The following is a 27,654-nucleotide window of genomic DNA, read 5'->3' as shown; positions in this document are numbered from 1 at the left end:
CAGGAATCAGTAAAAACGTCAAAAAATGTTTTTCATATTTGTTCATTTTAAATTTAAAATTGCGTTTTCAGTGAATTACCTTATATACTATATGACCCGCGAAAATGGTCTGAAGATTCCGATAACATATTTATTTTATTTTCTAGACTCTGCAGGACTTTGCGCGTGCAAGCCTCCAAATTGTAGTTGAAAATTCAGATCACTTTGCGATTAATTTGGGAAAATCGCTGAAAATCAAAGTATTTTACAAAGATGACAGAAAATCAGCACAACCGCTCCTTGATTTGTATGCAAAAGTTCTTCAGGACTGTAACGACCTAAATGTAAGTATGCTATTTGGGCTAGCTCAGTGTGTATGTGTCGCAGGCAATTAGTCAAATCAGGCATTTAGTCAAATGCCTAGCCAAATAGTCAAGAAATGTAAGAAACTAACGAAGTTTACTATTTGCCTAGGCATTTGACTAAATGCCTAGGCGCTTGATTAAATGCCTAGGCATTTTATTAAATGCCTGAGCATTTGACAAAATGCCGAGAGGTGATCAGGCACATAGTCAAATGAACGGACCGGGGCCAGAGAGTATTCTGACCGGGGCTGAGTGGAGTGAGCATCCATTTGTCAACAGTGTTGTTGCGGAAAATATGTTGAGGGCCTGGATGACTGACAATAACACCAAGCAATGGTCAATGGGACTTAATTTTGTACAATGGCAAAAAAATATCTCCTTCCATCGCATTTTGAACCGATCACCGTACACGGCTCTGTTTGGTTCGGAACCGAAAATGGGTCTTGGAAGCACCAATATACCATCCTCCATTCTTGCTAAATTAACGACTGAAGAAGATTTGGAAAACTTGCAGAACAAAGGGAATGAAGAAAGAAAACGCTCCAGGGATTCAAATGAGCCGGAACCATCGGATGCACCTGTAGAAAAAGCTGCTAGATTGGAAGATGACATAAATGATGTCCCTTGCTGTAATTGTCAGACAGGTGGTAAAACTGAACAGTGTTCGACATGTCCTAATGTCTGCCATGCACAATGTGGGCAAACTACCTTCGAAGACGGGCAAACATCCCCTACCTTCCTTTGTAACTTATGCCAGAATGAAATAGTAATTCGTCAGACACGTTCTGAAACTCATGAAAGGCAAAAAGATGCAGGAGCTGGCATGGCAGAATCAAGTGAAAAACTGTTTGATGATTTACAAATAGAAGACAAAGTTATTTTAGCCGCCCCAAAAGTCGATAGAGGGCCTCTTGATCATCAGAATGTACAAGGTTTCGTAACAGATATTCGTAACGGAGTTTACCAAGTCGGAACTATTGGTGGAATCATAAAAAATTGGTGCGCCAGACCTGACCTTCGACGAATCGACTATGTTGATTTCGACTTTTCACAAATTCCGCGAGAAAAATTCATATCGATCCGTGAGGCGGTTGCAGCCGGCTCTATGTTTGGCGGCCAAGGTGTTATGAAGTGTTCCTGTAAGCCAAGCAAAAAACAATGTGGTACTCGACGTTGTCTGTTGTCTGTGCTTCAAGAACAACGTCAAATGCTCCTCAAGATGCCACCATCAGCTTAGTTGCTCCAACAAATGACTTCGGTGAGTAAATTGTTCGTATTAATTGCTAATTTGACTATTTGCCTGATTTTTAACGAGTTTCACTATTTGCCTAAAGGCCATACGGCATTTAGTCAAATGCCTAGGCTCTTTATCAAATGCCTAGGCACTTTATCAACTGCCTAGGCGAATAGCCAAAGTGGGTTTTCGGTAAAATTTGACCATTTGCCTAGGTATTTGACTAATTGCCTGCGACATATGTACGTACAAAGTACGTGTATGGTTGGTTGGTTGGTAGATACGTTTATTTGGTGCTTGTATGTACGATAATGTACGTGTATGTATGAGTGTATATCAAAGCCAAAGTTGAATTTGTTAACATTGATAAACCAAAATTTGAATAATGAGTGGTATTTTGGAATATTTTAAAGTTACATTATAAAATCTAGATCAAGTAGATGGAATGAACGTGTGCAATTTAGCGTGCATTCCCTTTATTGTATTGACGTTACAATGTTCTAAATGGGACTTCTTAATGTGTGCTGATTTTTACAATAATGGTTGCATTAACAATGCCCTTCATTTTGAAACTGAACCATGTTCACCTACCAAAAGCAGACTTTTTTAATAATTGCATCTATGCCAATCATAAAAAAAAAAAAAAAAAAAAAAAAAAAAAAACAAGCAGTGAACTCCAACACAATGTGTTGATAAGGCGCGTCATTAACTCGCACATATCAACCCCTTTAGTTTTCATTTACAGAGATTTCAAAAAAGGCAAGCAGCACAACAAGAGAATTCACGATCCAACACTGCAAGGTCAACGACGCACCTTGACGAGACCGTGTATTGTGAATCTAGAAAGCTATTCGAACAAATTTAAGTTTTTTGATCCGCCTCAAGCAAAATCTTATCAGATTCTTGAAGAAAAGTGCTACGGAAAAATTTAAGCGAAGAAAGGAAAAATTCTGTCGAATTCCTAGAAGATAAGTCGATTTAAAGGTATTTTGGGGCTAAAATACCCAAATCACCGGTATTATAAATCCCGTTATATTATTGAAAACAGATTTACTCGATATAAATGCAATTGTATTAAATATGTCTTGATTTTGTTATTTTAAACGTCTTCTCATGCAAAGAAGCTCAACCATGTCCATGCTTTATTCATTCATGAATTGAAAGTAAGCAATCCACATCCCGAAAATCTACCGATTTGCCGTGAAAAATTGCAGAAACTTGATATACCAGGTCGATGTACCCACTCTTTGAATTTACCAATCGATTTAGTGAGTGCACGTATGTGAAAGTCAAAATGCTATAGTCACTTTGGGTGCATTCATTTTTCATGAAACAATTGTAAGTAATTTCAATCCCGAAAAACCATACATTTTCCGTATAAAATCGAAAAAATCCAAATATGTCGACTCCCTGACGTGAAAATTAAATTCTACGTGTGAAAATACTTATGTATCGATATGCTGAACAGAATGCCCGCCTCTCCTCGTAATTTACAAACCGTTCCTATACTCATCTCAAAATTTGTCTCAGAGCTTTGTGTTATTATCAGCTTCCATTTAAACCCCGGTTTGATGGCCGAATCGGCTGCCCAAAAAGCAAGCCATTTTTGAAGGGCTCTTTGAGAAATTCGTGATATTATCAGCTCTCAGGAAATCACCCCATGGGTAAAATTGCTGGTATAAATTTTCGAGAGCTTAAAATAATCGTATTCAAGAAACTAAGGCATTAAACTATGGAGTCAATTTCGTTTTAATAATATAACGGGATTTACTTGTCTTCAGGTCAAAACTCATACACGGAAGCCCCTTGCAAGAGGCTAATTTTTTGTAATTTCGCTCAATTTTTTCTCCTTTTTATAATTGAATTGCTTGTCACATTCTGAGGTCAATCATATTAAATTGTAATTTATACATTCCCCCCCCCCCCCCCTTCATTTTATTTTTTGTTTGGAGAAGTTTTGTTGATTTCTTCGGATTTCGAATACTGTAACTTCTCTTCTATTTGGCCGATTTTTATGAATGAGACCTCTTTTAATTCGTGTTTTAACGGAGAGTAAGGAAAAAATTGCTAAAAACTCGCGAAACAATTTTTTTTGAAAATTGGACGAATCCTAGCGTGACGGTGAAATGGTTAATGAAGCGTAAGTAATTGGGCGAGGGGCTGAGGATCCCGGCCTAGCTTGGCGACCGTCATTAGCTATTGTTCGTCGAGACGCCGACGCAGTGATCAGGAGCGTGGGGAAGAGAGGGGTAAGTGGATTCCTGTATGAGCCACGTTCAGCTAATGGTCTAATGAGTCTCGAGGCTCATCACAGATTGCACTAACACAGATTGCACTGTATTTCTTAGTTTTAATAAGAAATAAAATATAATTCTGTAAAATTAGTAAATAAATACCAAGACAATTATTCAGGATGTCAAAGACTGACTGAAAACTTTTTATTAACCTCATATGATAAAAATATTATTATCAGCTGACACTGACATTGTTGTCAGATGAACAGCACTATCAGAGCACGGGTACCAACTTTTGAAAAGTATAACCGAGGTTACAGATCTGTCAAAGCAACGTTTTGAACAAAACGGAGGAGTTAAATTCTCATTTCGAGAGTGCCGACCTGCTCAGCCATCCTCGAATCAATTCGCTTGATTCTGCTTATATATGCATATTTTAAATCAGCGCGTCGCATTCTTAGGCTTTTTTTGAAAAAACCAAGTAACGTAGACTCTTGGTATTCACTGCACATAAACTAATGAGCCCCAGAATGAGAAAAAACTTTAAATCATAATTATTGATGGATAAATAAACTTTTTACACGCTTTGGAAAATCTCAGAAGTTCGCGGTAGTCACTTTTCGGTAAGGAACTAAGGGACTCGGTTATTGTATCGAGCAGGGTTCGAAACGATCGCAAAGGCGGTATACTACGTATACGCGCCAAAAAAAAAAAATTCACATTTGTAGAAAATGATAATTTTGTTGGAATATTCAACCGCTTTTAAAATAATATTATTTTTCTCATTTCCTTAAACGAATTTAATGATCCCGTGAAAAATAATTATTCTGTCTTTAAGTTTCTCAAGAAACTTCACAGTCGATTCAGCAGAGCAAATTCCAAAGATGTGTCTTATAATCTTAATTTGACCAACACTGAAAAAAAAATAGTTAGCGTTGAGAACTAATTTGGTAAGTTCTCGCCAAGTAGAATCAAAATTAGGCTTCAGAACTAATTTATTGTACTGAAGCACCAATCAATTCGCTTCATACGCTGACTTGACTTTACTAGAGCGCGAACCAGAATTGGAAAACAGCACTAGCTGTAAAATTAGCGCTGTGGTAAGACAAATTAACCTTCGGGTCAAACTAATTCGCCCTCAACACTAACTGCCACATTGTCCGTTACATTTATTTAGTTTCGAAAAAGTGGCGTCGGTACAACAGCCTCAATCGCGTCAGCTCGTGAAAATCAATTAAAATGTGAAATTTCGGGCTCGTTTGACAATGTAAATACTCCCGTTATGATTTATAGTGTCCTCTCTTTCTTGAAAACGTTCGAAAGCAACATAAATAAACCTGTTAAGGTTAGAAATCGTTTGTTCGATTCAAAACGTAAACAAGCATGATATTCGTTGGAGTCGTCAATCTTCTGTATTAAATTGCGATTAAAGCGTTCCGCGTTCAGTTTATATTTTACGAAAATCTGTGAACTTACTGCTTACTTCTATAGTTCGTGTTCTCCCGTAATTTCAAAAGAATATCTCAAGTGTTCGGACGAGATATGTTTATTCAGTGTGAACATTCGCTACCGTTTCAGTCTCTCTAAAAGATAATTCTGTCTACTTGCACATACCTATGGGATATTCCTTTCCTCTTTCGTTCATTTGGAACCGGTCAGTTGATTTTTACCTCTCATCTTTCAAGAAATCTTCTTTTCCTGAAAGTATTGTCCAGTTATCATTCGCTAAGCCGTTTTCTCCTCTCTCAGTTTTGAGGTTAGGTTGACCCAACCCTACCGAATGCGAATTAGAGTAGCGGAATTAGTTTCCAGCACTAATAGTGGTTAGTGTACAGAAACCAAAAATCATGTGTGTCCAAATCACACAATTTGAGTTAGTGTATAGAAACCATTTTTAGTCATCTGACGCTAACTTATTTTTTTCAGTGAAGCGCGTTTATTTTCCTCGTCTTAAGATGTATTGTATTTTATAGGTAGAATTTGTGCCCACTCAACTTTCTACAAAGCACGACTCAAAAGTTGCTGCCAGTATCACTTATATTTCTGATCCGAAAGAATTAACGCACCTACCGAACGGAGAGGACGTTGATAACTCATATTTATTTGTGGCGGTGCCTTCCAAGATCCAGATAAAAAGTATTGTTGACACTGCTTCAAAATTTAAACGAAAATATGCAGTGATATATGAACAACAGTTTAATTCTCACAATTATGGACTTTTAAAAAAGGTACGTTAGAGTTTCGGACATAGCACACAAGGGAAAAATATGCCGTTTCATTCAAGATCAACGGAAGTTGATTCAGTAGACCAAAATTCAATGAGGGTGGTCACATGATCTTTTAAACATAAGCAAATTATACGTAATTTAATTTCAGCTATTGTAAAAAGATTATCAAACTTATCAAACTATAAAACAGGACCGCTATGGGATTAAAGTAAATCAGTCATAGGAAAGTGTATTTATGCGATTCGTCAAGACAAAATGCTGGTAATTTTGTCAACGTTAGTAAATCAAAAATTGGAGGATAACTGAAATTCTCATTTATGTGGGAACAAACTCTTTTAAGCACAATTATCTCTCGAAGAAAAAAAAAGCTGTTTGGCGCAAAATTACTTACGAACTATCAGAAAAGCAACTGCAATTGCGAACTACTAGGTAAATTTTGACGCACATTGTTAAATCACCAACACTCCGCCTGCAAGGATCTTTTATTTAATTGGTCTATACTTTGAATAGCTTGCTGTGAAAATGTCATCTGCAAACTGATTTTTTTTTGCATTAATGAAAAAATAAAGATGAATTTTGACGCAAATATTTTCTTTTCTCAGAATAAATCCGGTCAGAAATGGAAAGTGTGTCATGTTTCAAAAAGCGTGCTTTCAACGTTGGATGATTTGAACTCAGATGGAAGAACTGTAAACGAAGGTTTTGTATTAGTCGTTCCAAAGTCTCAGTTCGTGAATCCTACAGTTATGATGCCAAAAATTTTGAAGAAGGCTCGGAAAATAAAAATCAGGTATGTGCTCCAAGCGTTTTATTCAAAGTTTCTCCATAAAATCAAACTAATTATTCAAATTATATAATTGCTAATTGCGATACCAATGATGTGGCAATTGTTATAAAATGAAAAGTAAATAAATATTTGAAATCAAAAGGTTGAATTCTGACTCCTTGATTTTCTGAGATATTGAAATTGAGGGGCTAGGAGGACAACGCGCATAAGTGCAGTTTTTTTTTAAAAAAATAAGTTTTTAGTGATTTCAGGTAAAAGTAGTCTTAATACATATTCTGTGCAAAATTTGCTCCCAAATTCTAATTTTTAAGCATCAAAAAGTCAGCTTGAACTTTTTTTCCGCCATAAGGATCCATGCAATTTCGAAACTTCAAACGCGCATTTCTGGAAGTAGCAAAAACTGCACAAATGCACCTTGTGCTCCAAGCCCCTCTATTCACCATCAACAAAAAGCGTATAGAAATTTTAGCAGTATATGATGCATAACTCAGGTGAAATACAATGGAGTCAATAGGCCACCAGATACAGTCCTATACCTAGAAGAAAATGTCACGTATGTCCATCTTCCAAAATCTTACTTTAAAAAAGATTCACGCAGTAACAATTTTTGACACATGATTAATTTTTAACACGGATAAAATAAAGGTTCAATATACAAATGACGTCATTTTTATTTATGCTTCTTAACCAATGGGAATTGTAAACACTTCTTTTTTGCCCAGGAGTTGATTTTCAAACTTCCCGTCGTGTAATTTTTTTCCGTTGTGAAATTTTGAAGGAAAAACACGTTGCGTAAAGCTTTCATTCATACCCTCTCTAGAGGCCGATACGCACTACAGAACCATTATTTTTAACTGATTAAAAAGAAAGCTTTTGTGCCTTTAGTTCCACTATGCAAAGATGTTCCCTCACAGATGAAGCCAGACTTCATCCATACTGCAATATGAAGTCCATGACATTTGATTTTATTCAGGTGTTTCTTCTTATTGGATGACGATGCCTCTCCATTTTCACTCGATAAAAAATTCTACCGGGAACAATTTGAGAAAAACGTCGTAGTGAACGTGCTGAAAAATGGGAAATGGGGCAGTTTCCGTGGAACGCCCCTTCGTAGACCAGCTCCAACGGACGTGGCGCAAATTCTTCCTCACGTCAACCAGGTGTCGGAGGAGGTCAATATTCGATACATCGGCCTGAATCCTGCTTCCACCAAACGTAGAACAAAAGTAGGTACTCCTCTGTCCTCTGTATTCATACACGGATAAAAAAAAAAACTTGTGCGTGGGAGCCGAAGTTTAGGTCATATGGATTTCTGAAGTTTTCGGATTGAGCATCTGAACACTTTAGGTCTAGCTGTCGAGGTTCGGATCACACATCTGAAATTTCAGTTCTTACATCTGAAGTACTTCGGTTTTCACATCCGAAAAACTTCGGTTCTCACATCTGAAGTACTTCAGAACTGAAGTTTCAGATGTGTGATCTGAACCTCGAAAGCCAGACCTAAAGTGTTCAGATGCTCAATCCGAAAACTTCAGAGATCCATATGACCTAAACTGCGGGTCCAACACACGATTTTTTTTTCTCATCGCGGTTTTACCTACCACAAATGTTTCCTTCCAGAATGTATGAATGAATGATGCATGTATTGCATCTCCCGCAAGCTCACCACGTGCACCACTAATGAGATCACGGGGGAAGGAACAACGATTACGTACTACTTCAGAATATGATGTCGATTACATTATTTTTGGGAGGGAACACATTCGTTTCCTGTTGAATTTTTGTAATTTTGTGTAACATTTTCTTACGGTAGAAAATTGTTCAAAAAACATTATCTATTTGAACCAATTTCAGCTCAATTTTTTGAAGCGCTCATGGACTACATTTTGCACTTAAGACCTACAATCGCTGGCTACTTTTCGAAACAACGTATTTGCCATTATTTTCCCTGTGAAGATAAGCGTTTATATGTACCTATCAACCAGGGATTGTGTTTCCTTTTTGCTAAATAAAGTCAATTTCTTGGTTTCTCTTTATCCAGCCCAGTCCAAAGATGGCGAAAGCTTTCGTCTAAGTTTGAAAATCATGATTCAATTTGATGTGTTTTTGGCACAGGGCACACCGGCAGTTTTAGATTACTCCGGGACCACTTCATCAGGAGGTCATGTGATGGGTATCGCCCACAAAAACGAAGGCTTCGAGGGTAAAATTCTTCTGGATCCTGTTTTCCAGTGGACTCTTCCTGATTCTTTTCCATTGGCCGAGGCAGCTTCTCTCCCGTCCGCGTATTTGATGGTTTGTTTCGATTATTCTCGTTTAAAAATCTTATTTTAGTTGTATCAGTGATTGACATTTAAAAAATGATTTCAGAAAAAAAAGAATAAACAATATTTAAGAAAAAAAGAATAAAAAACAAGCAGTGAACTCCAACACAATGTGTTGATAAGGCGCGTCATTAACTCGCACACATCAACCCCTTTAGTTTTCATTTACAGAGATTTCAAAAAAGGCAAGCAGCACAACAAGAGAATTCACGATCCAACAGTGCAAGATCAACGACGCACCTTGACGAGACCGTGTATTGTGAATCTAGAAAGCTATTCGAAAAAAGTTAAGTTTTTTTATCTGCCTCAAGCAAAATCTTATCAGATTCTTGAAGAAAAGTGCTACGGAAAAATTTAAGCGAAGAAAGGAAAAATTCTGTCGAACTCCTAGAAGATAAAGTCGATTTAAAGGTATTTTGGGGCTAAAATACCCAAATCACCGGTATTATAAATCCCGTTATATTATTGAAAACAGATTTACTCGATATAAATGCAATTGTATTAAATATGTCTTGATTTTTTTTATTTTAAACGTCTTTTCATGCAAAGAAGCTTAACCATGTCCATGCTTTATTCATTCATGAATTGAAAGTAAGCAATCCACATCCCGAAAATCTACCGATTTGCCGTGAAAAATTGCAGAAACTTGATATACCAGGTCGATGTACCCACTCTTTGAATTTACCAATCGATTTAGTGAGTGCACGTATGTGAAAGTCAAAATGCTATAGTCATTTTGGGTGCATTCATTTTTCATGAAACAATTGTAAGTAATTTCAATCCCGAAAAACCATACATTTTCCGTATAAAATCGAAAAAATCAAAATATGTCGACTCCCTGACGTGAAAATTAAATTCTACGTGTGAAAATACTTATGTATCGATATGCTGAACCGAATGCCCGCCTCTCCTCGTAATTTACAAACCGTTCCTATACTCATCTCAAAATTTTTCTCAGAGCTTTGTGTTATTATCAGCTTCCATTTAAACCCCGGTTTGATGGCCGAATCGGCTGCCCAAAAAGCAAGCCATTTTTGAAGGGCTCTATGAGAAATTCGTGATATTATCAGCTCTCAGGAAATCACTCCATGGGTAAAATTGCTGGTATAAATTTTCGAGAGCTTAAAATAATCGTATTCAAGAAACTAAGGCATTAAACTATGGAGTCAATTTCGTTTTAATAATGTAACGGGATTTACTTGTCTTCAGGTCAAAACTCATACAAGGAAGTCCCTTGCAAGAGGCTAATTTTTTGTAATTTCACTCAATTTTTTCTCCTTTTTATAATTGAATTGCTTGTCACATTCTGAGGTCAATCATATTAAATTGTAATTTATACATTTCTTTTTTCCCCCTTCATTTTATTTTTTGTTTGAAGAAGTTTTGTTGATTTCTTTGGATTTCGAATACTGTAACTTCTCTTCTATTTGGCCGATTTTTATGAATGAGACCTCTTTTAATTCGTGTTTCAACGGAGAGTAAGGAAAAAATTGCTAAAAACTCGCGAAACAATTTTTTTTGAAAATTGGGTGAATCCTAGCGTGACGGTGAAATGGTTAATGAAGCGTAAGTAATTGGGCGAGGGGCTGAGGATCTCGGCCTAGCTTGGCGACCGTCATTAGCTATTGTTCGTCGAGACGCCGACGCAGTGATCAGGAGCGTGGGGAAGAGAGGGGTAAGTGGATTCCTGTATGAGCCACGTTTAGCTAATGGTCTAATGAGTCTCGAGGCTCATCACAGATTGCACTTACACAGATTGCACTGTATTTCTTAGTTTTAATAAGAAATAAAATATAATTCTGTAAAATTAGTAAATAAATACCAAGACAATTATTCAGGATGTCAAAGACTGACTGAAAACTTTTTATTAACCTCATATGATAAAAATATTATTATCAGCTGACACTGACATTGTTGTCAGATGAACAGCACTATCAGAGCACGGGTACCAACTTTTGAAAAGTATTACAGAGGTGTGGAGATCTGTCAAAGCAACGTTTTGAACTAAACGGAGGAGTTAAATTCTCATTCCGAGAGTGCCGACCTGCTCAGCCATCCTCGAATCAGTTCGCTTGATTCTGCTTATATATGCATATTTTAAATCAGCGCGTCGTACTCTTAGGCTTTTTTTAAGAAAACCAAGTAACGTAGACTCTTGGTATTCACTGCACATAAACTAGAGAGCCCCAGAATGAGAAACAACTTTAAATCATAATTATTGACGGATAAATAAACTTTTTACACGCTTTGGAAAATCTCAGAAGTTCGCGGTAGTCACTTTTCGGTAAGGAACTAAGGGACTCGGTTATTGTATCGAGCAGGGTTCGAAACGATCGCAAAGGCGGTATACTACGTATACGCGCCAAAATGAATTTAACAATTTTTTTATGATGGGATACTCGGATCCCGAAATGGCCAATGTCAATTAAAAAAAAGGAAATAACCAGGAGATCAGGAAGAAAATTTAAAAACAAAAGTTTTCTGAGAAAACATCAACATAAGTTTCATTCAAAATGGAAAAACTTTCAAACTATGAAATTCAAAAGTTATTTCTACTGATAATTATTTCTCAATTGGATTTCAATGTGCAAAGTTCAGTACGAGGAAACGTTAAAGAAGAAACCTTTTTTCCCTATGTTTTCTTTTATAATATAATTACTCACCAAAGAATTGAAGTAAAATTTTTTCATAAATAAATTTTTCCGATTTTGGCACTTCAGAAGATGTCAGATGTCTGACAGGTAATATGGCCCTCGTTATGTACGACAGTTTTTATTCTAACTATAAATGTATTCTATTTATCGTCCAACAGGCACACTTGATCATGAAAGAAATCCTCATAGTAAACACTGAGCACAAAGTTTTTATTCTGAACGGTCAGACACCAGTTAGTATGGCTCTCATATCTTTGTGTCTCGGAAGGAACTTTGAAGTTTATACTACAGTTCCGAATGAAGCAGCGCGTCAGCTTGTGTCCTTGATGTTCCCTCAGGTTTGTGCCTTCAGATTTAATACTGTAAAACTATTTTACTCCAGAGATACAGCCAAATGGACGTTTTTAAATCAAAAGGAATCGTATCAATTCTGACATGAGCCCTGAGATCCATAAGCATGGCATAACCAGGGCAGGGCTCATGTCAATCATGTCATAATGGGTATAGTTCCCTTTGATATTAATGCGTCCAAATAAAGAAACCATCTTTTGAGAGAAGTGCATGTAAATCCCGATGTGTCGATAAAAAAAGTCTCAAATCCTATCCTTAGCATACAATCTATGTATTTTGTACCACGTTTCAAAACTTCTCGCACTTCTAGCGGCCCGATGTCTTATCGGGCTGCTTTAAACATTCAATGAATTATATTCGATAATGGTTCGATGTATCGTTTTGCTCAAAAGAATAGAACATAACCTCAAACTAAAAGTTTAGGATGTTTGTCAGAAAACCTGAAAAAGATACATTTCGTAGTAATTTCACTAGTCTTGGCCACTTGGTACTCATACGAATCTTGAAAAACCCCGTTCCGTCAGAACACTCAATTGACTTTTGAGGCTATGTTTATGTTTTGAACCAATCGCTATCGATACAATCTCACCCCTTTGGTGTATCGGATACGATCTATAATCAGCCCGCAGGGGTAAATGGTTAATCTCAATGGAGATGTTGCATGTGTGAGGAATTTGCGATTTGACAATTGATTCTTACGTAAAAGTTCGCGAGAAACACGATGGTGCCACTGGTTTTCTCTGAAATCAACTCCCAAGCTCAAAAAAAGCTCTCAAGTCGAGGCCAAAATGGAGGGGATATCCCACACTATCCTGAGAGTACACCTCTACATCAAGACGAACTCTCCATGCAAAGATGGGGCCATATAGCCTATATAGCTCCATGTCAAAATGCTTAATCTGACTTTCTAACTGAAACCCGCGTGCGATGTTTCATTTTAAATTTTAATCAATCACCATAATCACTCATTTTTTTCATCGAGAAGTAATTATTTCTTACGTAAATAATATTATTTCCCAGATTCCGAAATCGAACATTACGAATCACAACAGCGAAGATTTCTACGTTCCGGTGATGTTCGGAACCAAAGGATGCGGCGCTGACGTAGTGGTGTGTGACCTGCCGTACAAACAGATGCTCTCGGCCTGGAAATGCAGTGGCAGATATGGGTGCTTCATTAACCTAAATGAGGAGACAACGGACCACAATGCACCTCTTCCCATGGGCATGTTCAGGTTCAGCAACGGCTATTACTTTTACCCGCTATCGAAATTGGCAAAATTGCCGGAAGAGGTGAAAATTCAACTTCACACTTTGGTCAAGGAGAGTCTCTCGTCGGGGCGAATGGTTCACATGCCGCACCAGTCAATGAGTATCAAGGAAATTGGGGAATTAAATAGGTTTGATAATATTTTCATATTCATGCATGTTTTGACTCTTTTCTTCAATTGGTCTGTGCCTCACTGAAGAAAAGGATGCTAATTTAACATTCTGGATGTAAAAATTGTGCGAGAACTCACCTAACACCGAATTAACCGCCGGAGCAGTTACTTTACCAATGTCAAGATGTAAAACTAACCGTTAAGACGGTTAATTCAGCGTTTTGGGAGTTGTCGCACTTTTTTTTTCCAGCCAGAATGTTGAATAAACATCCTTTTTTTTCGGTGTTTGGACTGCCTAGGTTAATTATTGTAAGCTTTTTCACAATACAATAATAGACCACGCCTAAATATGAGATTGCATGATTAAGGTGTGAGGTGAAAAGGGAGGAAAAAACCGAAGGCAATTTGTCTTTTTCCTAGCGAAAGATCGTTACTTCATTTCAATGTTGCCAAATCTTCCCTCGCAAATTGCATTTTTATTTTTGAGAATTTTGAGAATTTCTTTTTGAAATTATCACGGATTTTGCTTTGAATTTCATGAAAATATTAGACACATTTTGGACGAAAATTTTACCGATATATTCCTGTACATAATTGAATTGTTCGAGTCAATTTTGCAAGCTTGGAATGGAGTTACGTTCCTTAGTGCGGAAAACGACGAAATAAACCATTGTATGTTTCAAAAATGTTCTCCACATCTTCATCTCTGTATCATAAAAAAATTGACATCAATCGGACCACATTTTGCAAACATTGACGATCAATATTTTTGGCTCATCTTCGAATACATCTATCTAAATTAGGAAACTGATAAGGCACAAACGTTGTTTCTAAAATGAGCTAGAAACAGAGGCTCAATGTGGGTCCAATCGTTAATCCGGGAACCATGGATAAAACACGAAAGCTCGTGCATGCCGATTGGATCTTGCTGAAATCTTATCCTAATGGCAATTAATCTCATCTTCATTGTGCGTTTTATTTTACAGCTACGTTGAAAAGATCACAGAGCAAGGTGGTAAATTGTTGTTAGATGTTGGCACTTACTATAAAGCTAATACCATCCGCACGACCACATCTAATGATAGTCTCAAGGAGCAAATTGAATGGATAGCTGATAAGCATTCCCAATCCTCTTTCGCCATTATGAGTAAGTCTGCCTGAGTATAAAGCTCCACTTCAATTTTCCGTGCTATGTAAAAATAACTTGAAAACATGTTAAAACGCATATGCGTCGGTGAAACTCAGTAAATGTATATCTCGGTTTACGGCGTTGCAGACTCCCTATCATACCTTATTTTCCGTGTGGAACTTTACCAAACCTCATTTTTGAAAACTTCGGTGATATTAGTTATCTGTGTGATGAAAATAGTATGAAAATGTCAAACCGTAGCGTTGGGTGGATCTCATTTTAAAAAATAGAGTATATGAGCGAATATTTTAAAACAGTGCAACCCGATATAGACATTTTTGCAGTCTCACCGTCGATATATGTTACCATCATTTACCATCTCAAATCATTCCCAGAATCATTTTTTAAATATTTTATTTTTTTCTACTTTGAAACATATTATTGTGATATGGAGATGTTTTAAAAACTTATTTTGGGCATTATTGTCCTAATAGGGATCTCATATGGTGCATAAAAACTAACCGGGTCATTCTGATTAAAATTGTTTTCTAAGACTGGAGCTGTTGATGAACTGACACCAGACCCCCTGATTTCCAAAACATTAGGTTCACTGCCGCTAAGCACTAATTGCACATGGTAATTATACGACTAAAGCTGATTACCTCACTTTTAACCACAGGCTCCAGTGTTGGAAGATCGGTAAATATAGTCGAGTGGTTGTTAGACCGTGGGGTGAAGAATATCGTCTTATCTACATTGGACGCGGAAAACGACAGCGACGCAGTTCGGAAAATCAACACTTCAACGTCAAAACATGAGGCGACTCTTTTGATGACGTCAGCAAAGGTCGCTCACACGGCCGCTGGAGTAGAGGGCACACTAAACCAAGCCAGAAGATTAGGGAAAATCTCAACAATATTCACGATTTCATTGGTAAATACTTTCTGATTCAAATTCTTGCAGAATATTCATAAATTGTAAGAGTAGGTCAGTTGTTTGAGTTATTATTTGATGGTTGAGGCCTTTGAATCACTCAAGTTTCAACCGAATGTTACATTACTATGTCCTGTAATGATGGAGGTATCGTACTCATCAAACACGATGATTGACACCCTCTACCGTATTTGTATATTCCTTGATTTCCTCCATCATGAATTAATCAATAAATTACATAATTAATTACTTTTATGGCTCAACGCACACTGCTGATCAATCTTATGTAGCAGGAATCATATTACTGACTACCATGATGGATGGCATTAATCATTGTGTCGTTTCTCAACATAACGCAAGGTTCTTATTTACAAAAATTCGAAGTATCTCCACTTGGACCGTGTTTAGCAGAAAGGAACCAAGCCACATCAGCTATTCCTAAACTTAACTGGGAAATTTAATTTTTTACAAGAGGACGTTCGTGCGGATTCCTTTGATAATTTTAAGGAATTTGCTTCCAACTATGCAGAAAATTCACTAAAATTCGCACAAAAATCCGCCCAACCGTTATCATGTAATTAGTTAAATTGCCCAATTCAATTTGGCAATAGCTGTTGTGGCTAGGTGCCTTTCTGCTGAACACGGTCCATTTGACCTACTTTCTTAGGCGTAAACGTTTTCCTCTTGTAAGTGTTATTTCTTATTATACTTGCCATCTTATGTCACACAGTGCCGCACAGCCAATCGAAGAGATCAGACATGACAATTTTGGTTTAAATTTCAAAATTTAATGTTTATTCCCTCACAATTCGATTTCAAAGGGTGTTTCTGACAGGACATTTCACAAAAAAAAACCAATGGAATCACTCTTAAACTTTTTTATTTCATATTTTCGAAAAAATAATGTTAAAGTTTCCAGATTTTGTCCGATATATATCTTAGGTACTCGGTCCAGTGTGCGTCGGGGAAATGATGGTTTTCTTGGCAATTAGCTTTTTTGCAAAGGAAATCTATAATTTTATCCCTGGATTTTTCATATTCTTGGAATACTAAACAACTTTCTGTCATTATGCTTCTCTCTAAGTCACGGCCTAATTCCTGATCCTATGCTAATTATGTTGGAATAGGTAAATAATGACACTGTCCTGCCACATATTCAGAAAGTTATGAATGATGTTCCGGAGAGCTTCTCTATTATCAATATCCATAGGGAACCCGACGTATGCGAGGTTGAAAATACAGTGACGATCATATGTGACGACGAATCAGATTGCTCGCATGTCCTGAGTCAGGCCATGAGTGAACCTAACAAACCGGCAACTTACGTCGTTTCTGATGCAAAAGGACCAGGAGCAAGCGATGGTGGTGAGGAAACACCGAACATTTTACGACTCTATGTTGACCTTTCCTTCTATGCGTATTTGTTTAATGAGAAATACACAAGTTTTTATGATGACACTTTTAATTGGATTGCATTTTGCAAGAAGGAACCAGAAGCATTGCAATAAAGCTAAGATTGTGCAACTTTATCCCTTGCAACAAAATAACTGAAATAGTGAAAATATATGAAATTTAGGTGGGAATTTTTGTCTTAAATTTACGGATTTTAGGGTGTAAAATAGATGCTGTTAATGGATTATCGGGATTTTCCTCCAAGACAAAAGAATTTGCACAATCTTAGCAACATTGAAATGCTCCTGGTTCCTTTTGGTTAAATGCAGTCCAATTGCGTTTAGATTTTGAGCAATTAATCGTTACAAGTGGGGCTTGGAAGACAGGGCGCATAAGTGCAGTTTTGAAAAATTGAAATATTAATGATTTCAAGTAAGACTAGTCTTAATGTATATTCTGTGGCAAATTTGCTCCCAAATTCTAATGTTTAAGCATCAAAAAGTTTTGAACTTTCTTTTTACCATAAGGATTCATGTAATTTCGAGACGTTAAACACGCATTTCTCGACATAGAAAAAACTGCACTTATGCGCCTTGTCCTTCAAGCCCCCCAGTTGCCCACTTACTTTGCTGCAACTTTTCTATGTGCAACGGACTCATTTTGAGGTCAGACCGGTTGACCCCGACGTGTAATGAGTTGATAATTGGACGTATTTCTGCGAAACGGAACTAAGCGCATTCAGACATGAGCCCTGAGACCCTTAAGAATATACGCATAACAGGGCTCACGTCATAATGAACATAGTTCCGTTTGACAGAAATACGTCGAATTGACCTTTCTATGAACGGGGTAATTAATTAACTATGCAATAGACGTCCGGGGAATGAGGAGTCACTGAAAGTTCACGCGAACTTTTCCGCCTTCAAGCGGGGTAGTTTTATATCGTAGATATAATGATACTCTAGGAATCAAACATTTCAAGGGAAAATGTTCATAACTTTCCTCGAGAGTAAACACTTAGTCGAACAAAAGCAAGCCCTCAAAATATGGTCATACGACGTTTTTCCTTAGCAAGGTAAGCATACGCCAGAAGAGCGATAATTTGTTCTTCCCCGACACTTTATGTAGACTGAATCTTTGATCTATTTTGCTGTCTTAGATGTCGACGAATCCATAGAAGACTTCCTGCCCTCCTCTCTACAAGAACTAGAAGACATGGGGCGTCTCTTGTGCCTTAAGGATGCCAAATTAGGCCCGCAAACTTCAGCCACATTTATGCAGACTACATCCTTAGCGGTCGACATGTCAGATCTAGAGCACGGAGACGTTGTGCCTGTGTTCGTTATTCCTGCTTTTTGTGAGACGCAGCTGAGACCTTTGCTCTCCAGGCTCATGTATCCCTGTTTTGTTGCTCATGTGTATCCTGATGGAATGTCCGCTGAACAAGTTGCAGCGCAACTTTTTGAGGTTAATTATTGATTTTTATCATATTGATGCAATTCTTCGTTTTCGAAGGTGGGAACGTACATATATTTCGATTTTGCCAAATTTTCCTACGCATGTTGAATTTCTACCAGGAGAATTTTGGTGATTGCCAACCGGAAATTTCACTGATTTTTCCTCTGATCTTAAACAAAAATCAGCCAAATTTTCAACAGAAATTGCGCAGGTACATTCTTGTTAAAAATGTAATCGTGTGAGTCAATTTTGCAAGCTTGGAATAGGGGCACGCTCCTTTGTGTGGAAAACGACAAATTTTCTGAAATAGGAGATGAATTTATTCTGTAAACTAAGGCGAGTTTTTGACCAAATCATTTCAAAATTACTATTCAACTCGTAACCCTGAAATCTTTTGAAGACTTAAAAATTAATATTCTGAATTTCCCTCTGTTTTCTATTACTTCCAAAATGTTTGCTCTTTCCATTCCCTAGTATCTCAAAATTTAATGATAAAACTCACATTTTGGTGTCCTACAGCCAGTGGTTGCTTTGGAGCCTTTAAATCTACCACCACAACTATTCATTCATTCACTGTGGGTATTCATTCATGAATTGTTGGGAATATTTGGGCAGTAAAAGCAAACGAGGCATATATTGAGATATATATTGAGAGTCTATAAAATTATCTTTCTGTAATGATTATGGATCAGTAATACATGTTAGATAAATATGAATACCGCGATATTGAACCGGAGTAAAGAGAGAAAGCACTAGGTCAACACTGATAAGAATATTTGTGCTTTTGTGTTACTTTTGGTTAGTGTTGGGAGAGAGAAAAAAACCAACCAAAATGTTGATTCCATTTTGACATAGTTTGTCGGGAATTCAAACCCCCAGAGTCACCTGAAGGCTTAGGTTATTTTGTGTTTTACCTCCCGTATGAACCATACTTTTGAACTGAGTTTTCTCTCTACGAATGAGTAGCATTAGCAAAAGCTATTAAAGACTCGATTAAATCTCAGTCACAGGATTTGTTTCAACCCACCTCTCTAGAAAGGTTCACTTTAATACCTGGCTATACACAGATTAAGATGCTCCGATGGACGCTACATTTTTTGTCAGAAATCGCATGTCGTTTAGCCTTTTTTTTTAACCACTCGTCATTTTTTTCGAATTTTGAGATCGCACTTCTGTTGTCAGGAGACTAAAGAATTAACTCACAAATTTTGACAAACAAATTCAACGTACGTTATAAAGCCGTGTTTTTTAGAGGAGAAATATCGCATTCGATACTGTTATCGAAACCGCACTCAAATGCGTTATTTTTCCTCTAACAAAAACACGCCTTTACTACGTTGAATTTGTTTGTCAAAACCGGTAAGTAAATTCTTCAGTCTCCTGACAACATAATTGCGATCTCAAAATTCGAAAAAAATGACGAGAAGCTGAAAAAATGGATCCAATTGATGCAATATATTGCATGTCGTCCTGACTCCAAATATGGCGTGTATCGAATCTGCAAAAATTCTAAAGGATAAGAGGAGTAGTTACGCCCGCTTGGTATACTCCCCCCCCCCCCAAAAAAAAAAAATCGCCTCTCCCCCCACCCTTCCTCACACAGTCCGGACTCTTCAACCCATCACGATTTCTGAATTTTTCAACTGTTGAAGAAGGACCTTAAATGAATCCATATAACTTTTTACAACTGATGTTTCTTCTATTTCTACTATTCTTACAGTCTATGATAAAAATTCAGAGCAAAGGTCCGTACACGATTGTGAGCGAGACATGGAGTGGAGGCGTAGGGATGCTACTCGGGAATCTACTAACCGATTCCAGACATGAAGTATCCTTATTCCTTCTGCAAGGAATCCCTTCGAAGATGTGCTCCCTGTTACCTCTTGAGGATTCTTTGAACGAGTACATGATCAAGATTCTCCACAGGCTAATAGAAAATGTGAGGGTCTGTTCAATATTTACTGCAGCTTACTGAGAACAATTTGTTCATTAAACGCAGATCGGACCGAGTTTATCAGAAAGGAACCGACCTGCATTTTCGAAAAAAAAAAGTGATTTAAAAACGTTTTTGAGATCCATTAGCCGTATATTTTCTCCTGCCAATAACTAGAAGTCGAAAAACAGAAATTAGTTTGTGAGAGGAGGGGTTATAGTTAATTTTTTACATTCAGCTTTATGCAGGAATAAAACTTCAAACCTCTTTTCTCAGTTTCAACTTAATGTGGGTTGGTTCCTTTCTGATGAACTCGGTCCAAATAGTACAGCTCCTTTAAAAACTGCCCATAACATCACAAATGCACTTTTTAGCAATTAGGAGTAAGGTGAATGGACAATTTGCATCTTTATCTGAGAGTTTACAGAGCTGATTTCGCAGTATTTTTTAATACTTTTTTCTGATCTGGTAAATAGTGTAAAAATGAATTTCAAAATGAAATGATGAGGGCAATGAGGATCAATGAAAATCGCGGGACATTAAATGATGGAAATTTTGATAACCTCATGAGCTAGTGCGTACTGGTGTAAGATATCATAATTTTATGACTATTTTCTCCTAAAAGTGTCCAATTCATTTAGATTGGCTTTTAAAATGACATCGTTTAAAAAGTAAGAAGCGCGTGAAATAAAATAATAATGAAAATTGGCGTCAAATTATGCCATGATCGTAAATTATTTGATCGATGTATAAGTTGGACGTATTTCTACCAAACAGACCTATGTGCAGGTGAGAAATATGGGGTGTGCTCTAGAAAGCTGCATATGAAGCAATGTAAAAGTGGACGTGATTCCTTTTGAAGAATTGGAAAAGCGGGATTTTACATTCTATCAAACAGACCTATGTGTCAACGGAATGCGGAACTCATGAGCCGCGAGCATGGCAAGAGAGCGTTGTGGACAGGGCTCATGAGTTACAGCGTCCCGACGACGATCTCCCCCTCGCGCGTGGTCTCGATCATTGCCGCTGACGTCACTGGCGCTTTATTATTCTCATTCACTCTTACGCAAAGAGAACTAACGAGCACACCCCATATTTTTCACCTCCACATAGGTCTGTTTGGTAGAAATACGTCCAGTTTTACATTGCAATTTCCTTTTAATTCAAGGAACAACCGGGCCAGATGAAAGGCTTAAGCGGCACAAAGAGACTTGAGGCGGCCGTAAAGCTGCTACCAAAAGAGTTTGACAAGGCATTCGTCTCTAGATCGCTGCAGACCATTCAAAGAAGTTTACACCTCACTAGAAGTCTCTCAAATCGACAAATTTATCTACGGAGTAATTTAGTAGCAATGGAAATTAGTCAATTCTGCAAGCTGTCGATTGACGAATTAGGAGAGGTAAGTTCAAGGATGTTCGCAGACGAGAAAATATCATTGGTTATTTTTTTTTGGAGAAAAGCATGAAATAAATTGGACTGCGATAAGCAGATAGGAACCAACACACGTCAGCTATTGCCAAATTCAATTGGACGATTTAATTTTTACATGGAAAGGGTTGTGCGGATTTGCTTTTGCAAATTTTAGTGACTTTCCTGCATAGTAGGTAGCAAACTCATTAAAATGTTCAGAATAATCCGCACAAACTTTTTCTTGTAAAGTAATACTTTGCTGATTAAATTTGGGAATAGCTAATGTGGCCTATCGACGGTGTAAGTCGGCAATCACGTTGGCAATCGTTTAATTATTACACAATGTCAAAAAATCAAAACGTTTGATTTTGTCCCCACTTACCTATGTCCTCTCTCTATGAGGAATAGCAGTGATGAAACTTCAATTGGGCGCCTTCAACTTGAGTGATACTTCTTGCTTCGCCGCGAAGTTAGTTTAGTTGCGTGACCTAACTTAACCCAACCCTGACGCTGTTGCAATCGGTTTCCGAGCTTTGTGACTGATCAGAAACATACGACGCGGGCATATGATCAATTGCGGCGAAGACGAAATGTATTCCAACGTTCTGGAATTACTTTTTTTGTATTATTTTTTACGAGCAACCTCATCAAGCCACGTATCTCGGTTTGCGACGTCGCAGACTTCCTGTCATACTTTATTTTTTAAGCGGAAAACTAATAAACGGCAATTCTTTTAAACTGCCGTCATTTTTCTTCTCTGTGCGAAGAAAATTCTTCAAAAAATTTCAAGGAATGATGTCAATTTGTTCTCTTAAAAAAACTAACGTAGAGACGGAGGTTTTCAGACAACCCAAACGAGTTATGTGATTGCCGACTTACACCGTCGTCATGTTTCCTTTCTGCTAAGCACGGTCCATCCGATTGTGTTTGTTGAACCTTTAGTGTAACATTGCGCGACCTCATTGTGCAGTCGGAATTCCGCAGTAAAATTCGTCGACGTAAGGGCATATCTTTATTTCCACATATAAGACCCGGAAACTATAGGATCATACGGAGGCCAGGGCTCACGTGACAATGGACCACTAGACAAGGTACGAATTTAAGCATTCTGATACATGTTTCTTAACTAGAATTTCACGTAGAACACGATTCTTGCAACGAAAATTACTGAAACCAACTCTTAACGGAGATATTAACATTTTTATTTCACATTGGTTGCAAGGAATTTGAACTGCCCGCTCACATGAAACTCAAAGCTCTACGCGCACTACAACGGTTTCAGCAAGCTTCTCAATCGAGCAATGTTCATTTCACACCATGTGTTTTTCAAACTATAAGTAATTTGCTATAGCTGAGCCAAAGCGTCAAGATAGAGGTTGCCAGATTTTTTAATCGCATATACGTTCATGATAACGTTTAGTGCGCGATGTGAATCACGTAGAGCATTGAGTTTTCATGAGCGGGTGGTTTCAATTCACGCATTAAAAATCATTGAATATTTTCGTAAGGTGCTGATTTTGGTCATTTTCGTTGTGCGCATTTTGTTTTACGTGGAATTTTGGAGAAGAAAAATGTATCAGAATGCTAAAATTCGTACCTTGTCTGGTGGTTCATTGAGATAAGCTCTTTACGTCAGTGGAGCGAAGAAATCGCCACTTAAAGTTGGACATTGCACTTCTCCTCCTCCCTCCCACCATTCCTCACACAGTCCGTACTTTTCACACCGCGATTTCTGAATTTGTCCACTGTTGAAAAAGTGACTTAAATGAATCCATATTAAATGATTAGGTAACAAGAGCAGTTGAGATTAGGTTTAAGCTTAAAGTTTCCAAATTCCTCGTGAAAAAATTCAATTTCAATCGTGCGCTGCCTTAATTTTTACACTGTTTGGTAGGTTAATATTACTTTGGCCACTCTACCATTTCAGTTCAATCATTTTAAAGGAAATTCACAAATTCTTTTCGTCTTTTAAACAGGTTTCAAAGAGTGCTCAGCTGGTCAAAATAGATTGCGAGAACTACAAGGAAATGCTCTCACATTCACGACCTACAAAATTGATTGCAGAGGAGGCTCTCTTTTCTTGGTGATGCAAACTATCACACACGAAAAACTCCCATCGCTAAGGAATGAACTATTTACAAATTTCAAACTATTTATGCATTAAAGCACGATTGAAGCTTATAGATTTGTGAAAAGTAAGATGATTCCAAGCGTTAAATTCTTAAAATCAATTTTTTTAATTTATTTAGCTACCAAACTTATGGAGGATGATGCCATCTTAAGCAGACTGGGCTCGTAATTTTTCACTATTACTCATTAGTATCGCACGTGGAACAAACGGCTCATTAGTGATTCATGACTCAATGTTGGAACAAAATTGATACGCATTAATGCGATGTATGCCGTCATCCACCTTGTTCTCCAAAAAACGATATACCTGTTTGTCATTGATGGACATACACGCAGTGCTGAAACGTGATTAATTGACTACCAATTTAAACAAATTTGAAGCTGTGGTAAAGAATCGACCATTTAGGTACACCCTGAAAATCGATACTTTTTCACAGGTTTAAATAACCGGTCGATCAATCCATCATCAAGTACGATACTGCACACGAGTTTAGATGAATCTCACGGTCTCAGATTAATGTATAAGATTTAATCATCAAAAGACTTTTTATGATACGCTCAGGCGCAACTTATCCATAGAACAGCATGGATCATGGATCTCGAATTCATTTTATCACCCCCCCCCCCCCCCCCCGAGGAACTAACTGTCCATTAGCCAATCATCAGATTAGTTAGTTATTGTGATCTGTCAAATTTTTCCTATGGATTTTTGACCAAGCACTTTTTAAAAAACTTTAGTAAAACTGATATTCAATGGAATATCGTAATAAAATATGAAAAAAAGTGAGAGCGATTTTAAGAGGTCACAGTTTAAAGTCTGAATATGTTTATATGTAAGCGGTTTTTGTAAAATTTCTGCATTTATCAAAGAAAAAAAAATAAATAAAATTCCTTTTTCTTGGTGAGTTCATTCATTTTCATGTGTGACTATCGCAGCTGCTGTATTCCTGTTTCAAACCACCCGTGTCTGGCTATTGCTTGGTTATTTTAAGGCAGCTAATGTCTGAGACCTGGAAATTAAGAAAGAAACGGATCCATGAATTTCAACGGGGGACCATGAGAGACTTCGAAACCATGAAAGTCCGATGCCTGGGGTCCATTCCCAATTTAACAACCCGTCTTAAACATTAAGTGACCTCAAATAACCTAGAAAAAAGCCTAACTAAGCTCGGGACACCTTGTATAAACTTTGCAACGCTGCATCTAGATCGTAATAACAACATATGTATTGATCTGCCTGTAACATTAACACAAGCAGTGAACTCCAACACAATGTGTTGATAAGGCGCGTCATTAACTCGCACATATCAAACCCTTTAGTTTTCATTTACAGAGATTTCAAAAAAAGGCAAGCAGCACAACAAGAGAATTCACGATCCAACACTGCAAGGTCAACGACGCACCTTGACGAGACCGTGTATTGTGAATCTAGAAAGCTATTCGAACAAATTTAAGTTTTTTGATCTGTCTCAAGCAAAATCTTATCAGATTCTTGAAGAAAAGTGCTACGGAAAAATTTAAGCGAAGAAAGGAAAAATTCTGTCGAACTCCTAGAAGATAAAGTCGATTTAAAGGTATTTTGGGGCTAAAATACCCAAATCACCGGTATTATAAATCCCGTTATATTATTGAAAAGAAATTGACTCGATATAAATGCAATTGTATTAAATATGTCTTGATTTTGTTATTTTAAACGCCTTTTCATGCAAAGAAGCTCAACCATGTCCATGCTTTATTCATTCATGAATTGAATGTAAGCAATCCACATCCCGAAAATATACCGATTTGCCGTAAAAAATCGCAGAAACTTGATATACCAGGTCGATGTACCCACACCGAAAAAAATAATATGCTGTTTTAGCACCTAGGATGTTAAAAATGTGTCTGGTGATCCGGAGTTGTTGTCCTTACTGGCCTCGCAGTTAACTTTACATCCTGTGAATGCAACTTTAACTCTGTAGGCAGTTAAGGCAGCATCTTGAGATCACCAGACACATTTTCAGCATCCTAGGTGCTAAAACAGCATATTATTTTTTTCGGTGCACTCTTTGAATTTACCAATCAATTTAGTGAGTGCACGTATGTGAAAGTCAAAATGCTATAGTCATTTTGGGTGCATTCATTTTTCATGAAACAATTGTTAGTAATTTCAATCCCGAAAAACCATAAATTTTCCGTATAAAATCGAAAAAATCAAAATATGTCGACTCCCTGACGTGAAAATTAAATTCTACGTGTGAAAATACTTATGTATCGATACGCTGAACAGAATGCTCGCATCTCCTCGTAATTTACAAACCGTTCCTATACTCATCTCAAAATTTTTCTCAGAGCTTTGTGTTGTAATCAGCTTCCATTTAAACTCCGGTTTGATGGCCGAATCGGCTGCCCAAAAAGCAAGCCATTTTTGAAGGGCTCTATGAGAAATTCGTGATATTATCAGCTCTTAGGAAATCACCCCATGGGTAAAATTGCTGGTATAAATTTTCGAGTGCTTAAAATAATTGCATTCAAGAAACTAAGGCATTAAACTATGGAGTCAATTTCGTTTTAATAATATAACGGGATTTACTTGTCCTCAGGTCAAAACTCATACAAGGAAGCCCCGTGCAAGAGGCTAATTTTTTGTAATTTCACTCAATTTTTTCTCCTTTTTATAATTGAATTGCTTGTCACATTCTGAGGTCAATCATATTAAATTGTAATTTATACATTTCTTTTTTCCCCCTTCATTTTATTTTTTGTTTGGAGAAGTTTTGTTGATTTCTTCGGATTTCGAATACTGTAACTTCTCTTCTATTTGGCCGATTTTTATGAATGAGACCTCTTTTAATTCGTGTTTTAACGGAGAGGAAGGAAAAAATTGCTAAAAACTCGCTAAACAATTTTTTTTTGAAAATTGGACGAATCCTAGCGTGACGGTGAAATGGTTAATGAAGCGTAAGTAATTGGGCGAGGGGCTGAGGATCGTCGCTTGGCGACCGTCATTAGCTATTGTTCGTCGAGACGCCGACGCAGTGAGCAGGAGCGTGGGGAAGAGAAGGGTAAGTGGATTCCTGTATGAGCCACGTTTAGCTAATGGTCTAATGAGTCTCGAGGCTCATCACAGATTGCACTTACACAGATTGCACTATCAGAGCACGGCTACCAACTTTTGAAAAGTATAACCGAGGTTACAGATCTGTCAAAGCAACGTTTTGAACAAAACGGAGGAGTTAAATTCTCATTCCGAGAGTGCCGACCTGCTCAGCCATCCTCGAATCAATTCGCTTGATTCTTCTTATATATGCATATTTTAAATCAGCGCGTCGCATTCTTAGGCTTATTTTAAAAAAACCAAGTAACGTAGACTCTTGGTATTCACTGCACATAAACTAGAGACCCCCAGAATGAGAAACAACTTTAAATCATAATTATTGATGGATAAATAAACTTTTTACACGCTTTGGAAAATCTCAGAAGTTCGCGGTAGTCACTTTTCGGTAAGGAACTAAGGGACTCGGTTATTGTATCGAGCAGGGTTCGAAACGATCGCAAAGGCGGTATACTACGTATACGCGCCAAAAGGAGATTATACCCCATAAGATAAAAAATAAAAAAATCGATTAAACTTGTTTCTTAACAGAGCAACTTCTAAGTGTTGTCATTATTTTAAAAGGCAAACTTTTAAATTCAAATATGTAAAGGACACTCAAGTAAAGCAAACCAGGACCCAGGCTTCTTATGTTAAA

At 37.4% G+C, this 27,654-nt stretch overlaps 3 protein-coding genes across 3 annotated transcripts; all 3 read left to right on the top strand.

Annotated features, from left to right (window-relative positions):
- The first annotated feature begins 85 nt into the window (after nucleotides 1-85).
- On the top strand, nucleotides 86-2,186 carry LOC140225472 (uncharacterized). Its single transcript, XM_072304530.1, has one exon. The coding sequence runs from the start codon at nucleotides 526-528 to the stop codon at nucleotides 1,579-1,581; it is 1,056 nt and encodes a 351-aa protein (XP_072160631.1). The 5' UTR covers nucleotides 86-525; the 3' UTR covers nucleotides 1,582-2,186.
- LOC109030329 (fatty acid synthase-like) lies at nucleotides 1,594-13,623 on the top strand. Its single transcript, XM_072304716.1, has 7 exons — nucleotides 1,594-1,602; nucleotides 5,786-6,040; nucleotides 6,643-6,830; nucleotides 7,801-8,053; nucleotides 8,943-9,122; nucleotides 11,964-12,143; nucleotides 13,177-13,623. Exons 1-7 carry the CDS (start codon nucleotides 1,594-1,596, stop codon nucleotides 13,621-13,623), a joined length of 1,512 nt encoding a protein of 503 aa, XP_072160817.1.
- A 2,118-nt stretch (nucleotides 13,624-15,741) lies between these two features.
- LOC140225522 (uncharacterized) lies at nucleotides 15,742-20,425 on the top strand. The gene is made up of 4 exons (XM_072304715.1): nucleotides 15,742-15,747; nucleotides 16,728-16,965; nucleotides 18,152-18,459; nucleotides 20,171-20,425. The coding sequence occupies exons 1-4, from the start codon at nucleotides 15,742-15,744 to the stop codon at nucleotides 20,423-20,425; spliced, it is 807 nt and encodes a 268-aa protein (XP_072160816.1).
- Nucleotides 20,426-27,654: the final 7,229 nt, after the last annotated feature.

This window comes from Bemisia tabaci, chromosome 9 (assembly GCF_918797505.1).
Source record: "Bemisia tabaci chromosome 9, PGI_BMITA_v3".
In the NCBI taxonomy this organism is placed as follows: domain Eukaryota; kingdom Metazoa; phylum Arthropoda; class Insecta; order Hemiptera; family Aleyrodidae; genus Bemisia; species Bemisia tabaci.
The sequence above is the reverse complement of the archived record's forward strand: the minus strand, read 5'-3'. Positions and strand labels throughout refer to the sequence as shown.

Bases quoted from the DNA above. Each gene is read 5' to 3' on its own strand.
- LOC140225522 (XM_072304715.1), top strand. The intron at 16,966-18,151 runs GTGAGGAAACAC...TTGCTGTCTTAG, and splicing joins ACCAGGAGCAAGCGATGGTG to ATGTCGACGAATCCATAGAA. The intron at 18,460-20,170 runs GTTAATTATTGA...CTATTCTTACAG, and splicing joins TTGCAGCGCAACTTTTTGAG to TCTATGATAAAAATTCAGAG.
- LOC140225472 (XM_072304530.1), top strand. From the start codon at position 526: ATGCCGAGAGGTGATCAGGCACATAGTCAAATGAACGGACCGGGGCCA.
- LOC109030329 (XM_072304716.1), top strand. The intron at 6,041-6,642 runs GTACGTTAGAGT...TTCTTTTCTCAG, and splicing joins ATTATGGACTTTTAAAAAAG to AATAAATCCGGTCAGAAATG. The intron at 8,054-8,942 runs GTAGGTACTCCT...TTTTTGGCACAG, and splicing joins CCACCAAACGTAGAACAAAA to GGCACACCGGCAGTTTTAGA.